Raw genomic sequence first — 16,604 nt, 5'->3', positions numbered from 1 at the left:
AGAGAGAGAGAGAGAGAGAGAGACACAGAATCCGAAGCAGGCTCCAGGCTCTGAGCTGTCAGCACAGAGCCCGATGTGGGGCTCCAACTCATAAACTGTGAAATCATGATCTGAGCTGAAGTCGGACACTTAACTGACTGAGCCACCCAGGTGCCCAGATTTTTAAACTATTCTTAGTCTATGTTTCATTTTATTCTCATAGTCAGCTGCCCTGGGATAGGTGTTGTCAACATGGAGGGGATGGGAAATGAATGGCCCCACAGAGCCAGAGTTTGCCTGGAGACATGAGGTCCTGCTGACAAGGGACTGTCCTCAGGTGGCACGGCAGGGTCAGCAGTGTGTCCTTGAGGAGATTTGGGGCTGATTTGATTATTTTAGGCCAAACTCCTCTCAGGTTTCCTCTGATGCTTCTGAGACCATCTTTTGATCCGGCAACATCTGCCTATTGTCAGACAGTCAGTTTAAGGCAGCTGAGGACAGAGCGGCCATGGCTCTCTTCGCTCACGCTCTCCCACATCCAGGCAGTGATCTGGGCCTCAGATGGGGACCACCACCTGGTGTGTTGAGAAGAAACGCTCTGACTGACGGGGTTGCCGCCTGTTATCAACTGTAACCCAGAACGAGGCTCTGCTTAACTGCCTGGTGGTGGTGGCTTGTGGTAAAGACATCAAAGCTTGCCACCTCACAGAAGAACTTCTATTTTTCACTAACACATTCTTCTGTCCCACTGAGGTTGTCTAATGAGGTAGCCTCATTAGCACCTTGTTAAAGCACTTTCCGGCATACCATGTAATCTGGCTTTGGCCAACATGAGAATACTGAAGGACAAACAATACTTCTTAATTGTAGAGCTATCAGACTGAACATTTGAGGATTCTGGTATTTGTTTGCAAAATGTTGGTCAGGCCAACTATGCTCTCCGTGCTTCTGTTTGTACCAAAGGTGAGCAAAATTGTCTTCTGTCCTCTATCTGTCCCCACCGGAAGTGATGAAAATATACATCACACGAGTCTAAAGACGGTAAGAGCGGAACATCGCCCGTGAGAGAAAGAGCTCTATAGTGAAGAATCATTTTATTTTCATGTTTTAGATGATACACCTCCTGAAGACTCCATTCCTCTGGTCTTTCCAGAATTAGACCAGCAGCTACAGGTAAGGATATTTCCAGAGTCTTTCTTTTTTCCTCCTTACTTTCACAAATTATAGTGAATGGACAAATGGCGTAATTGAGAAAAGACTGACTTAGAGACAGAGTGGGGAGCTTTCAAGTCATGAAGCCTTGCATTTCTAGAGCTCCAAAGTCTAAGTGAAATATCAGTGAAAGCAAGCTTCTGAAGAGCTTAAGGAGTTCTGGAGCCTGGGAACAGGGCTTGTACCTACTCTCCTTTGCTGAGGATGTCCCTGTGCCATTGCAGTGATGACCCATTTCGAATTGGTGATTTAGTGGTAAACTGTGCAGATGTTACTTGTTATGGGGCAGGGGAGTGGGGAAGACTTCAGAATAATCTTCCTTTGTCTCCTCCACCCCAACCCTTCTCCACTCTTCTGACAACCTTTTTTAAAAATTTTTTCTTTAACATTTATTCATTCTTGTGACACAGAGAGAGACAGAGTGCAAGCAGGGGAGGGACAGAGAGAGAGGGAGACACAGAACCTGAAGCAGGCTCCAGGTTCTGAGCTGTCAGCACAGAGTCTGATGCAGGGCTCTAACTCAGGAACTGTGAGATCATGACCTGAGCCGAAGTCAGACGATTAACGGACTGAGCCACCCAGGTGCCCCTGACAACTTTTAATAAAATATAATTGTTTTAAGTTACTGAAAACTGTCTGGTTTGATCCATGGGAAAAATATTTCGTGTGCATAGTTTATGGATGATCTATCAAAGGGATCCCATTTTAATACACCAGAATTATTTGAAGGGAATTAATTTGTAACACTTCAATTTTCTTTAGATGACATATGGTGATGCCAGGCAAAGATGGCTGTCTGCCTGAAATATTTGGATACTGGCCTTGGGTCAAATGTTCTCTTGAGTGCCTCACTTTGCAGTTACATCTAGACAAACCTAATAGGGGTCTTGAATCCTGCACGTAGACATTTGCTTCATCTCTTACTTGTTTTTCTCTACGTTGATTTTGAATGCCTTTAGGAGGGGTCTGCCACCCCCATTTCCCCCCAGGTGTGATGTTCCCCCTTCTCTTAACACCCAGCAGCTTTTCCCATTCGCGGGTGTGACTGATATCCTGAAGTCATTTGCGTTTGGGAGCCCTGGTCCTGCACAGCCCTCGACAGAGGTGGGAAGACCCCTCATGCAAACCCAACCGAAAGTCTTTTCAGTTGGCTCCGGTTCTTATCTCAGTCCCAGGGCCCTGAGTTAAAAACCCGGAAGTAGCCACGTCAGAAAGGAAGAGCTGGTCCTCCAGTACCGGAGTGCTCTCTGAAAAAACAAGCCAGCACGACTCAGGTGTGACTAGGTGTGAGGAGTCCTCATTCTTACCTCTGCCACAGTCCTGGGCATTGTCACGGTGCTCCGGCAGAGAGCCCACTCCACAGAACAGTATCAGGTATACAGAGATTCCTGAAGATTGTCTCTACTGTCTCTAAAATTTCCTCGCAGGTATCAGCCATCTTGTCTCCTCCTTCTGCACACCCCCCCCCCCTCCCATGCAGGGTCTTTAACCCAGCTCTCCTGGTTCCTGATATCTAACCATATCCCCCAACATCACTTCTTTTCACCAGGGCGAACAACCCAGCTCTCTGTTTCTGTCTGACATTTTCCACCACACACACCCCTTGCTTCCATTCTGTCCTCACAGGAGGGCTGTGTTTGTGCTGCTGGTGCGATGGTTGGGATTGTAAGATAATAACTAGATTTTTCCCCCCCAAGTCCTAGTTGTTTTTTTTTTCTACTTCATTTTACTGTCACCTCAAAGCTATTTTATTATCATGGGAGTTAGATAAAAATGAATAAACCTGTTTTGGAAATAAAACGGTAAAAGCATATTCAGGTTCTGGTTCCTCCATCAAACTACGGATCATTAATTCTCCTTTTTTGCATTGACAAAAATTTTTTTCCCCCTTTGGGAACATTAATGATCTTCCCTGGCTCACGGATCATTCTTCACAGGATTCATAGCACCCTTGGCAATTCTCCAGACAGTTTTTCTGTTAAAGCCTTGCAACATCCATTTGGATTTTATGGTTTTAATTCCATTTGACATATATTAGAAATTAAGTCTATTTAATTATCTTAGTCCAATGAGACTATTTCATGTTCATTGATGAAGTTAAGCAGGTGAGAGGCTGCTTTCTGGCTCCTGGGTTTTGATTCCCCACCACTCCCCCCGCCCCCCATCCCAACCCTTAAAATATGGTATTATTTAAGCCTTCATGAATGGAGGGAATATTCTTAGCTTTATACCTAGAATCATTTAAGTAAGTGCTTGTTTATTGGGTAAAGGGTATGACTGAGTTTGTTATAAACATTTGCCAGTTTTCAAGCCATTTGGTTAGGGTCACCTCTGTCTGGGGCTGTTGCCTGCTACCTTTATTCTGTCTCCAGTGCATGAATGACGAAAATACAAGACAGTGAGACTGGAGAGGGGAAAGATCACACAGGAAATCACTCTTAAAGCAGATTCTTCTCTCCATGCTTAGCCTAGGCATATAAATTTAAGCCATTCTGCAGCAGGAAGTCTCTGTGTTGAAAGCAATGAAAATGCTTTATGTACAAAAGGCACAATCCATTCTGCAGAGCAGGCCGACTTCACAGTCAGTGTCATGTGCTTTCATCACATGGTAATGGCTCTTGGAATTTTACTGACTATCATAGTCCTCTACGGTAGAATAAAAGTTAGGTTACAAAGGCATATGAAGTGCCTTGTGGTTGTCACTATTTGCTTGAGGATAAACTGACTCTTGATTATCTCTCCAGGAGCCTTCAAAACTTGCCAAATGAAAACTAAATGATGCCAGGTGATTATTGCCGGCCCTGCTCTCTGCAGAGCCTCAGATTTAAATCCCGCCATGCATGTCGAGCATCGCTAGGCCAGTGATGCTTCCCCGAAAATAATCTCATCTGAGCTTTGCCAGGATTGTGTGAGCTATTATGTCTCCACTTTAGAGATGAGAAACCTGAGGTCAAATTTTGGTCTAAATGAATTTTCTATTTCTGACTAGATCTCGGATTCTGAGTCTAGGTAGCCTTCTTTCCCTTGCACCTTTTGTGAAACCTACGGACTGTTTAAATTACTTTGATAGGTAGAGGTTTTTTGTTCTGGTTTGCAAGGTTGCCATAGTGTGGTTATAGAACCTTGCAAAACCTGTTCTGACTTTCTGATATCCATTACACATTCTTGTGTTGTTTATAAAATGGAGCTATAAAGTATCTATTTGGTAGATACTCTATCACCAGTTTGACCCCCTAGATTTTTCTGTTGCTTTGCCAAGAATGTGGACATGTTTGAGCATGTAATTCGTGTGGCTTCTATTTTCACAGAAGCCAAAAAAAGCCCTGTGCAAGAATAGCAGTGACAAACATTTCTCTTGATGTCTCTATTAATGCAAAATGTTGGGCAAGAGACTTGGGGGTAAGGTAGGTGTTAAAATGAACATCTCTTTATAATGTTCATTTGTGGGCCTTCAGCCTCAGCCCGGGGGCAATGGGTAGGTTGATTCTATTTTATGCGGATTCCTTTCCTGGAACTTGGTTTCTAAATTCTCTATGCCTAGTAGAGGCAGTATTTGGGCACAGCTGATGTAGCACAGCCAGTCCAAAGAAAGTCCACTTCTAAGAATGAATGAAAAATCACTACTTTTCTTTAGGCCTCAGTTTCCTTCTATTTGGAAAGGAGATAATGCCTGACCTCCTTCTTTATCCTGAAGGATGGTGTGAGTCAGCACCATATTTGTCTTAAAATTTAACCACGTTCTTATGCTTCGGAGATCGTCGTTTGACCTATAGATGATCCAAAGCTAAGCTGCAATATGGTCTTAAGTGCACTGGAATGAAAATATGCTTTTATAATCGGGCAGGGAACATGTTAACCAGTACGTTGTAACAACTTCCTAATGGGACTCACAATGGCTGGAGCATGGGTATTGGCATCGGGTTGGCCTGAATTTGGATCTCAGCTTTACACCTACCAGTTTCGTGATTGATATTATTTACTCTCTCTAAACCTCACTTTTCTGAACTGCAAGGTGGAGACAGCGGTATTGATCTTACATTATTATTGTGGGAATTAAATGTGAGAATGAGTAGATATAACACAGTGCTTGGCAAAATGATTGCTCACTTAATGTTAATCTTCTTCTCTGGTGAAATTGTGTTTTGAATGATGTATTTAAGAATTAGCAATTTATCTTTATATGTATAACATGATAAGAGAAGCATCTCTTTGGATTTTTGAGTTAGGTATAGAGGTTCTGATGCTCTCTCTTTTCCATTAAGCTAAGGTACTTGGAAAACAATATGACTTTTTTTTAAGTCAAATTGAGCAATAGCTTCAATCCTCCTAAAGTCCTCCCATCTAATCTGAGAAGAGAGTGACAGGTGTCTCTGTGGTACACACTGAACTTGCTTTTTCTCAGACAGAGTCTGATGAGTCCAGAAACTGATGTCACCTCCACAAATAAACAATTTCCTAGCTTTAGTTGTGTGCCGTAATATCTTGTTATCCGAGTAGTCTCTTCAGAAATTTCCTTTGGGTCTTGCATCAGTGTATTGCTTGATATCTTGGGAAAGACAGTGAGAGAAAACGGAGAAGTCTCAGCATTCCAGGATTCTGCTACACCGGTCTTGTACATCCATCTGGAAATGCAATTAAGAAATAATCCCATGGAAAACACTGAAAATGTCTGCATTTTCTCATACACATGTTGGAAAGTATGGTATGGTTGTCTGTTGGCTTCTGTGACCACACAGAAAATATACACACATACCTTGGAGCTTTACAATGGTAGGTGTACTTTTTTCTTCTTTTTTTGTGAAGCCCAGTAGTCGTCTAACAAGATGCCTTGTTGGAAAAGTCTGAGACACTCTTGAGTTACCTCTCTCTTGAATATTGCTTACATTAATAAACATGACTTAAATAGCCTTCATTTCAATGTTATATAAGATATGCAGTAAAATTACTAGCATTGACTCTGACTATAATGTAGATATTATAGAAATGTCAATCCTTAAAATATTTTAGGGGTGCTTGGGTGGCTCAGTCGGTTAAGTGTCCAACTTTGGCTCAGTCTGTGAGTTCTAGCCCGTGTCAGGCTCTGTGCTGACGGCTCAGAGCCTGGAGTCTGCTTGGGATTCTGTGTCTCCCTCTGTCTCTGCTCCTTTCCTCCTTGCACACACTCGCTCTGTCCCTCAAAAATAAATTAAGAAAAAAATTTTAAAAATATTTTAAATTCTAATATAACAGAGTTTTCCAATATTGCAATTAGTCCTATGTTTTTCCATTTGGTTTTTAACAAATTATATGTTAATTTTGGGACATTAAAATGCAACATAAATTTGAACCAGATACCTCCCCCTGCCCCTCCCCCAATAAAGATAACACTGAGATTCAAGGAATAAATAAAAAATCTGCTCAGCAACTGTAGAATATTTAGCTTCCTAAATATATCCTCTGTGTGGGAAGCTGGGAGAGGAAAATTAAATTCTTACATCTCTTGAAGTGGATGGGGCCAGTAGTATTTGAAGAAGCCAAGTAGAAAACGGAAGCACTTAAGTTGGCTTTGCCCCCTTGTGGAGAGATGCTTGGCTGGGTCCTGTCCCACGGGGTGCTTTCCAGAAGATGGAGTCCATTTCAGGAGGAGATCTAAACCCGGGCAGAGAGCAGAGATGGGATGGTGTGGCTCAAGCCGGCATTCTTGGAACAGGAGCCTGTGGTTTCTCTCTTACTTCATCTTGTTAAATCTGTCCTGATGATTGGGGTGGAGACCAGGGAGAGTAGTGGCTCAGTCACACTGCCGTGTAATTTAAAGCCCTTACAAGCTTCATCCTCAGGCAGCAGATGGGGCTGAGCTGGAGGAAAGGAGGTGTGAAGGAAGTCCCGCTCCTGGGCTCTGACCTCATCCAAACCCCCATCTGGGTCTTGGAAAAATGTGTTTCAAAGTTGGCTTGAGTCACTGTTGGGAGACTATCTTAATTTAACCTTCTTAGAATTGGCTGCATTGTGAGAAAACTAGTACCACAGCATTGAGTGAGTCTGAAGAGTTGTTTCTGTGATCCCACAGAATTCGTTCTCTGGTCCAGGAAGAATACCTTGACCTTTTCACTTTCAAATCAAGTATCTTTGGATTCCTTGTCTTTGGAATGTGATATTTCATTCTTCAGGCAAGAGGGTAGGACAAATGTATCCACAATGTAGCATAACTATGGAGAAAATAAGGAAAATTTTTTCTCTGGATGTGAAAAGAAATTCACTGTCAACACGAAGCGTTTATTTATTGCTCGCCTGTTCCCAGCACGGAGCGAGGACTACAAAAACCTCTTGGAGGAGAAGAGTCAAAATTAAGCAATGAAAATATGTGTTAATTTTTATTCCAAGAAGCAAATAGATTTTTCTCACCTGGTTACCACCAGTATTCTTTTACAATATTGTTTGGTTTTCAATGTGAACATGTGTTAAACCCTATCTTAAACCCAGGTATGGCTGATTAATTCATGAATGTCAATGTTTTAAATGTCACATGATAAAAGCCTTAGGATAGCTCCATTTTTACACTGGAAACCAGATTATTGTGCTTGAATTTTAGAAATGTTTCCTCAAACACTTTCATTTTCTTCAATGGATACTGTTGGTCATAGATTATCTCTTATTTTGAGGGGTTATAAGAAGGTAAGAGAGAGTCACTCTCAGTGAAGACCTTATGCTACACACACACACACACACACACACACACACAGAGAGAGAGAGAGAGAGAGAGAGAGAGAGAGAGAGAGGGAGAGACGTTATATCATAAGGCAATGACAGTGTTCTGTGTTGTACAGAACAACATCTCATCACCTATAGTTTTACTTTTTTGGGGGGGGTAAACCTAAATATCTTAAAATTCTTCATTCACCAGAATTCCTGCTGGAATGAGAACCATACGTATTTCAAAAATTCTTTGCTTAGTTTCTTTGCCTGGGATAATTGTCAAATGCCTTTTAAAGACAATAGGTCCTGCTGCCTGGTTTTTTTGGGGGTTGGGGGAGGCGTTGATTTGTTTAGTGATGTTTAGGGTTTGTGGTGAATGGTTCTGTATGTAAAGGGGTGAGAAATTTTAAGTTCCCTGGAGAGAAATTTGGGAAAGAAAGAGTGTTTGGGTGCAAATGAAGTGAACTTCAGATAGTGAGTCTTCATAGGAGTTCTTAGAAGATGAGGGAGGAACAGTGGAAAGATCTAATGACAATTTTTTTTTTGCATTAAGGTTTTAAAAAATTTTGGTAAAAACACACAACATAAATTTTTCCATCTTGATAATTTGGAAGTGTACAGTTCAATAACATTAAGTATATTCGCATTGTTGTGCAACTGATCTCCAGAACTTTTTCCTCTTGCAAAACTGAAACTATACCCATTAAACAATGCCTCATTTCCCCCTCCCCCCAGCCCCTGGCGACTAATGGAATGATTTTACGATGTTGTAGTGGGTTATGCAATATAACTTCCCTCCTTGCTTTAAAAAAACAAAACTATATTGCTCCTTAATGCGTTCATGCAGATTGTGAGGGCTTGAAGTGGAGCCCAGTTATATACCAGGTTGGATGAAGACAGAGCTCGCAGGAGCTAGAGGCTGGAGTAGCACCTGGCATCCTTTTACACCCTGAGATGCTGAACACTAAGTATTTTTGGCTTGTCCTTTTTTAATTGTGAGAAACCTTGAAAATAGCGTTATGTGTAAGTAGGCTGATCACCCTGCTGAGAGCATGCGAGGGTACTGAATATATCCGGAAATACTCCCTATCCTCATACACTCTTAGCAGCATGATCTTGCTACCTCTACATAATATTTTCAAATTTCCCACAATTAAGAAGTGCCAGTAAAAAAAAGAGCAGAGGAAGAAACTTCCCACTTAATAAAAAAGCATTGCAGGGGAGCAAGCTAAGGGGGAAAGAGACCCCTCTATTCTTAAGAAAATTGTGAATGTAACTTTCAGTTTCGCTTTTTGATGACATCAGGGGATATTTCTCCCTCTACATGGCTACTTTCATTTATTTCCTCTTAAGACATAAAGCCTTTGCACAGAGTCCTAGAATCTTTCGGCTGTCACATAGGTTAACTATGCTGAATTTGTGGCTCAGGGACATCGAAGTGGTGGCAAGTTTTGGCATGGACTGAATATAGCTTATGTGATGTTCGTAAGGACAGGAAATGGGATGCGTAGAGTCTTAGGGCCTTTCAGGAAGGACACAGGGCGCAGATGATTTAATAGCGACTTGGCTAAGGTGTCCGGAGTAAATTGTTTTCATTCTCCTTACTGTTATACTTGGTAATTTGCCAGGGTAACAGGTGAAAATTGATGAGAGGGTGGTGATGTCTAGGACATAGGCCCAGAGGAGCCAGGAGTTCTGAATTCCTTTGGCAAGAGCTTTGCCTCATGGGGTGCATTATACGGTAATACTACAGGGCATTACTTTTCAATTTATTATCATAAATAAAGAGATAATGGTTCCAACAGACTGAGTTTATGCTACGAATGTGTTTATGGGGCAGTAGGGAAAAATGCTATATAATGTAGTTATTATTACATTTTCCATGAATTTGGACATAGGAGATGATCCACGTGAAGGTAAATTTCATGCAAATCTATTTTGAATTTTATTTCCTTTAGAAAATCTCTACTCAGAGGCCTCAGAATAAATAGGGATCATCTTATTTATCTGTCAAACTTTATAGGATTTTATAGAACTTTATAGAATTTTTATTACATCCTGGATGGGGTTGCTAAATAGAACACACAAAGAAATCTTTGTCTTTAGTATAATGAGAGGAGAAAGAAGGAAGAAATGCATTACTTCCCAATTTCCAAGTGTAAAATTAGTGAAAATATGACCTAGTCAGGCACATACTTACATATATAGACTGCTGTGAGAAAGGGATTAGACTGAAGAGCCCATTTAACAGTAAAGTTGTATTTCTCAGATTTTATATACCATTTTCTATAAATAATTGAAAAGGGTGATTAAAAAACTCTTTAAAAGTCTATTATCTACTGTTCCTTGAAGTAATATTTTTAATAATGTATTGCTAACTAGAAATTAGAATTATAAACCCAGGGAAAGTCAGTTCTTTAAAAAATAATTTCTAGAAAGAAGTAGGATTTTCAACATATGATGGGTCTGCAGGCTTGCCCTGTTCATCTTTGTTTTCCTTGTAGATGGGAGAAAAACAAAGACATAAATCCATGCTGTCTTTGACCTCACATGTTATAAGCATTGTTTTACTTGGAGTTTGGTCTTTCGTGGGATTTGTTAATCCTTGTAAGCTTTATTTCCAGTCCAGCATCATTTCTTCAGTTTGGATGCATCTCTCAAAAGAGAGCCTTTCTTGTAGGGTTACTCCACACTACAGGATGAGATTATGCCTCTGGGCTGCAGGAACAGAAAGTAAGGGGTAATTAAAGCAGACAGCTGAACTATTTCCCCACCACTGCCCTTCTTGAAAGCAGAGTTTGAGATTTCCGGGGAGAAGTACAGAATTATTAGAAGATCTAATTTTACTCCAATGCATGGCAAATAATAGATATGTCATGAGCCTTCCGGTTCTGGCTCAGGCCTGAGAATGCCCAACAATGACACTGGAAGATGAATGTGGAGAATATCAGCCCACCTCCCTATTTTCAGTCAAGCAGAATCAGCCAGACCCTGTCCAATGTTGACTGCCAATACTATTGTCCTGCAAAAAATCTCTCTCTAAAGAACATCAGTAGAGCAAAATCATTTATAATGTATTCCGATACAAAGAAATGGACTGATTTCTTCTTGTTGTTGTTTGTGAAGCCTCTGCCGCCTTGTCATGACTCCGTGGAATCCATGCAGGTGTTCAAACAGCACTGTCAAATAGCAGAAGAATACAATGAGGTCAAAAAGGAAATTGCTCTGCTTGAGGAAAGGAAGTAAGTACTGTTTCCTTGAACCCTCTTACCTCTGAGTGATGTCTCCTGGTCATGGACTGGGGGAGGTGGGCACGGAATGGGCTGAACTTGAGGGTGAGAGGGAGGGGTGCAGGCAAGTGACATTCTATGGTTCAGAGGTTACTGGGCAACTTCCATGTTTTTATCACGTTTGACTATAGAAAGAATGCAAATGGCACTGCTGAGGATTAAAAGCTTTACTCTACAGAGTACTGAGACGAATAACAGGAGTACTTCCTACCCAAACCCAATTTTTTGATCATCATTTTTAGATCAGGAAGGTAAAAATGCCCAAACAGCACCCAGACGCACACTATGTGCCCTGTGGATGTGCCCAAAGCCCCCAGAGCACTTTGGCTTCGAGTGAGTTTTAATGAATGGTTACATGGTAGCATTCCCACGTCAAGTAAAGAAGCCACTGTGACAGATCTTTGGAATAATGTAAATGTATTAACATTTTATAGTCCAAGAGCCCGAGGAAGTTTTTTTATTTTGATAGCTCCATTACCATTCCAGTTCTACTGTAGGGAACTTTGGGTATCTATTAATTAAATTAATTAAAGCATTCTAATTTTAGTCACACTAAGCTTTTTCTTTCAGAATTATCATCCTTTTTAATTGCACTCCATTCTGCCCGTGTCTACCCCAGTGACCCCCATTCCTTCATACTTTCAAAGCACCAGACACTTTTCCATCCTAGCACTGGGTAGTTTGCACTTACACATTTATTAGTGGGATCTTTTGGTTAATAGTTGTGTCTCCTAGTAAGTGGTAAACTACTAAGTGCTTTGAACCCCTGAAAGCAGGGCAAGTCAGGTGTTACTCACCACCATATTTCTAAAGCTGGACACAGTACATGGGATGTAAATGCTGAATCCATTTTTGTTGAGTGAGTGACACATAATCAGAATGTATTTTGATTCTTTAACTTCCTACTTTTCCCCCTCTTCCTCTTACTGATACATGATATATATTTATTACTTAGTTTTTAAATCAAAGTGAGTGAAATATGTTATGTTTTGAGAAATTTATAAAATTCTTGGGAGTCTTTGAAGACCCCCCTCCACCCCCTAGATCGTGGTTGGACAGTACAACATGGTGGGGAGGAGTATGGGTTATGGGGTCAGACTTTGCACTTACTGTAAGACCTCGGATAACAAACCTTTCCTTACTGCCTTGCTGTGTTGTGCTTCAAATGTAAAATCATACCTGGACTTATGGCCAAAGGGGGTTAAAATATGTTTAAAAATTTTTTTAATGTCTATTTATTCTTTTTTTAAAAATTTTTTTAATGTTTTTATTTATTTTTGAAGGAGAGAGAGAGACAGCATGAGTGGGGGAGGAACAGAGAGAGAGGGAGACACAGAATTCAAGGCAGGCTCCAGGCTCTAAGCTGTCAGCACAGAGCCTGATGCGGGGCTCAAACTCACAAACTGTGAGATCATGCCCTGAGCTGAAGTCGGATACTTAACCGACTGAGCCACCCAGGCACCCCTAATGTCTATTTATTCTTGAGACAGAGACAGAGCGTGAACAGGGGAGGGGCAGAGAGAGAGGGAGACACAGAATCTGAAACAGGCTCCAGGCTCTGAGCAGTCAGCATAGAGCCCGACGTGGGGCTTGTACCCACGAACTGTGAGATCATGACCTGAGCCGAAGTCGGACGCTTAACGACTGAGCCACCCAGGCGCCCTGGGGGTTAAAATATGTTTAAGAGAAGATCAGAAAAACGCAACTTCTCCTCATATATCTGAGACTTTCTTTTTGGTCTGAGAGTTTTCAGACCAAGGTGGTTGGAAGGCTCAGATTGCACATTTGCATACAGTCTGAGTCCTAAAAAAAGTTTCTTAAAGAAGCTGAAGAAGTTTACTAATAATGTGGCCTATAGTGAAATTAAAGGAGAATTTGTATAATCAATAACATATAAATGTGTCTGTGTGTGTCTGTGTGTGCGTGTGTGTGTGTGTGTGTGTGTGTGTGTGTGTGCACATGAACTATGCTGTTGAGGCAGACAAAAGCCAGGTAATTCTGTATTTATTTGTAAACTCTTCAGATTGAAGGTAATGGAGGACTTGGCTTATTTTAATTAACCCATGTGTGGTTTTTTTTTTTGGCAATGCAAAACTTACCCACTAAATTATATGTTCTGTGAGTTTATATTTTTTGTATGTTTTGTTTGAAAATATGATAGGATAATGATGTAAGAGTGACTCATCTGGTCTTTTGTTGAAACATATCCCTGCTGTTTCTGCATTAACTCATCTTATTTTTTCCCTAAGCCTATTTGAACTTTGGGCTTGTCTTGAAACTAGGATATTATCTCCCTCTCTCCCCAGCCTCCACTTTCTTCCTAAATAATTGGCTAGATGCATGGTAAAGGCCAAATTCTTTTGTTATCTTTTTTCCTTTCTTTTTAAATAAAGTCTCTCAAATTCCTTTTGCTCCATTCCTTTTTGTGCTGTTTGGGGTCAGGACTTGCTGCTTCACATCTTGGTCAATGTAATGTTATACCTGGTTTCCCTGCCTATGATTTCCTGTTGTTGGAAAAGGACACGGAGTTCTTGGCCTGGTTTGCAAGCTCTAGCCCCCTATGGCTTTACACCCCAGCAGAATGTTCTTTCTCATCATTGTCTTCAGCTACATTGACCTCTTCGCTTCTTCCTGCCTCTGTGACCTTGTTCACAGCAGCCTCTGGGTCTGGAGCACTTACTCCTTCCTCAGATGCTACCCTCGAGGAGAGCTTAGCTAATATCCCTGCCCAAACACTCCATGGGATTCATCTCTCTTCCTGGGTGAAAGAAAATACACTGGAATGACTCTTTTTGCACGTTTGTAGGCTGGGGTTATCAATAGTTATCCTTTTAACTTCACGTCCTGACTTTCTGACTGTGCATAGTTACCTACAAATGTGAATACCTTTGAATATCTTTGTGTCCCCATCACCGAACAGGGACTTGCACATAGGGTCAAACATGAGTGAGGGTGATTTTGAGTGATTTATTGTAGGATATAGTAATATCCTCTGTGTATACAAACAGTGTAACAAATGTGTCATTTGTAATTTATATGGTCCATATTTAAAATACAGAGTCAATATCAGCATTAAGGAATTGCTAAGGTAAATTAAAATAGGAAGTATGGTTATATCTTATATTTATAAATAAATGATCCTGGTCCTCCAAGTGTTATTGGTGATCATTGTTTCCATTAACACTTTACTGAAGTGGAAATTCATTACACAACAACTAATTTCCAGAACAGTGTTTAAGCAAGATAAATTAAGCCAAATGGATCTGACCCACGTAATCAACTCTCTGTTTTTTGGTGATTTGGATAAGAATTTCTCATCATTTCATACAGTGTGGGCGATTATGTTGGTCTCTGGTGATTGGCTAGCGTAAGCTAGACACAGAGAGAGATGTTAACTCAGGTATTTTAAATGAAAGTTTTTCTTTAGTAGAGTCAGGCAGGCACAGGTTAAGCTGAACTTCTCTCTCATCTCCAGAGGGGGTCACCCTGGATCAAGCTTGGGAGACCACAGAGGGGAGCGAAGAGTTGATTATAATTGTTATTTTAAATCATGTCTATTAGATAAAGAGAGTCCAACATTTTCTAGGACTATAAACTCAGCACGCAGTGAATTTAATTTAAAGAATCACTTCTGGCTTATGTGATGTATGAAAAGCTTGTTCTTACTTTTATTGGATTTTTTTTCTCAATTGAAAAAAAAATGACAATTTTATTGAAAGCCTTAAAAACTTACCGAGAATTCTGACATCTTTCCAGGACTCCTACTATTATTTCTTGCCTCTTTCTAGGCCTTTTGAATGTGAATAATCTTATAGAATTGCATATATAGTAAAATGAAACGTATACATGATTTTCTCAACAAATAGTATAAACTCTTAAAATATAACACATGCAGTTTTTTGTGGACGTAATGGAAAGAAGTGAGAGGTGGACATTGGATGCCTTCTGAAATTTATCATCCATATTTTGACAGCAAGTTAAGTAAGGTACATGATTAAGCTACAATTAGATCTAAAATTGAGATTTACAATTAGTAAAGGTTGCTTTGCTCCAGATAGGGTATTTTATCTTGTTCAAAGGAGAAACCATTTGTCTTCTGTGTATATGAAACATTGTGCCAGGTGCTGTGGTGTTTAAAAGATTGACTTAGAATGTCAGAAAGAGAGATAGATTCTTAGAAAAGTCAGGATGAAAAATGTCACATAATTAAGAAAAAATAACTCCATGGTTTTCAGTACACTCACAGAGTTGTGCAGCCATCATTACAATTTTAGGACATTTTCATCACCCAGGAAACCTCATAGCTCCCGCTTCCCTCCCTCCCCCCGCCCCCTACAGCCACTGGCCACCACTCATCTACTTTCTCTCTATGCATTTGCCAATTCTGGATACACCATATAAAAGGAACAATATGGTCTGTGGTCTTTTGTGGCTGGCTTCTTTCACCTGACAGGATATTTTCAAGGTTCATCCACATTGTAGCATGTATTCCTTTCTCTTGTTGAATAATATTCCATTGCACGGAGAGTCCATACTTTATCCGTTCACCAGTTGATGGACATTTGGGTTGTTTGCCCTTTTGGTTATTATGAACATTTGTGTACAAGTTTTGGGTGGATGTATGCTTTCGGTTCACTTGGGTATGTGCCTTGAAGTGGAATTGTCGGGTCATGTGGTAAATCAACGTGTAACCTTTGGAGGAATTGCCAGGCTTTTTCTAAAGTGGCTGCACCCCTTCATAGTCCCACCAGAAATGTCCAAAGTTTCCGATTTCTCCTTATCTTTGCCAACACTTCATGCTAGTGAGTGCAAAATGCGGTCTCGTTGTTGTTTTGATTTATAGTCCCCAGACAGCTAGAGATGTTGAGCATCTTTTCATGTGCTTTTTGCAATTTTTATGTCTTCTCGGAGAAATGTACATTCAGATCCTAGCCCATGTTTTAGTTGGATTATTTCTTTTTATTATGGAATTGAAAAAATGTTATATAAGTTCATGAGTTCAGGTAAAACATTAGAAAAGGATTTTCATATGGGGGTAACACAAAAATAGCAGACCTATATTTTCATATATTTTGAAAAGACATAAAATGATGATTGAAGAAGCAACATCTCATTGAGGGGATAATATTGGAATTGGGGGAAAGGGAGCATATATAATTTGTAATAGCATAGTCTAAAAATAGCCCTGTTCTGATTTGTTTTCAGTTGTGGCATTTAATTTGTCCTGAATTTTCCAATAACAATAGATTTTTATGTTTAACCAGAAACATTTATTTCTTTAGGACATTCCTGATGGCAGAGATTTTTAAGTTGTATTCTGGGGACCCTTTCAAAGATTGGGGATGGAGCCAGTATCAGGCAGGGGACTGTCCAAAGGCCAACGAGAGACGGTCCCATTAGCTCTGTTTTATTTTCTTCACTTCAGACTAAGATTTTCCTTGCAAAAGGGCA

At 40.4% G+C, this 16,604-nt stretch overlaps 1 protein-coding gene across 3 annotated transcripts in view; it reads left to right on the top strand.

The window, feature by feature from the left end:
• The window catches only part of MAP3K7CL (MAP3K7 C-terminal like), a 38,146-nt gene that overhangs the window by 14,633 nt on the left and 6,909 nt on the right, over positions 1-16,604 (top strand). For all 3 annotated transcript variants that reach the window (XM_015076824.3, XM_015076825.3, XM_053220647.1), the window contains 2 exons: positions 1,091-1,152; positions 10,990-11,105. In XM_015076824.3, the coding sequence (XP_014932310.1) occupies positions 1,091-1,152; positions 10,990-11,105 (178 nt within the window). The remainder of the gene's footprint in view (positions 1-1,090; positions 1,153-10,989; positions 11,106-16,604) is intronic.

The sequence above is a fragment of the Acinonyx jubatus genome, chromosome C2, assembly GCF_027475565.1.
Source record: "Acinonyx jubatus isolate Ajub_Pintada_27869175 chromosome C2, VMU_Ajub_asm_v1.0, whole genome shotgun sequence".
NCBI classification, from domain to species: domain Eukaryota; kingdom Metazoa; phylum Chordata; class Mammalia; order Carnivora; family Felidae; genus Acinonyx; species Acinonyx jubatus.
This window is presented reverse-complemented; position numbering and strand designations above follow the sequence as displayed.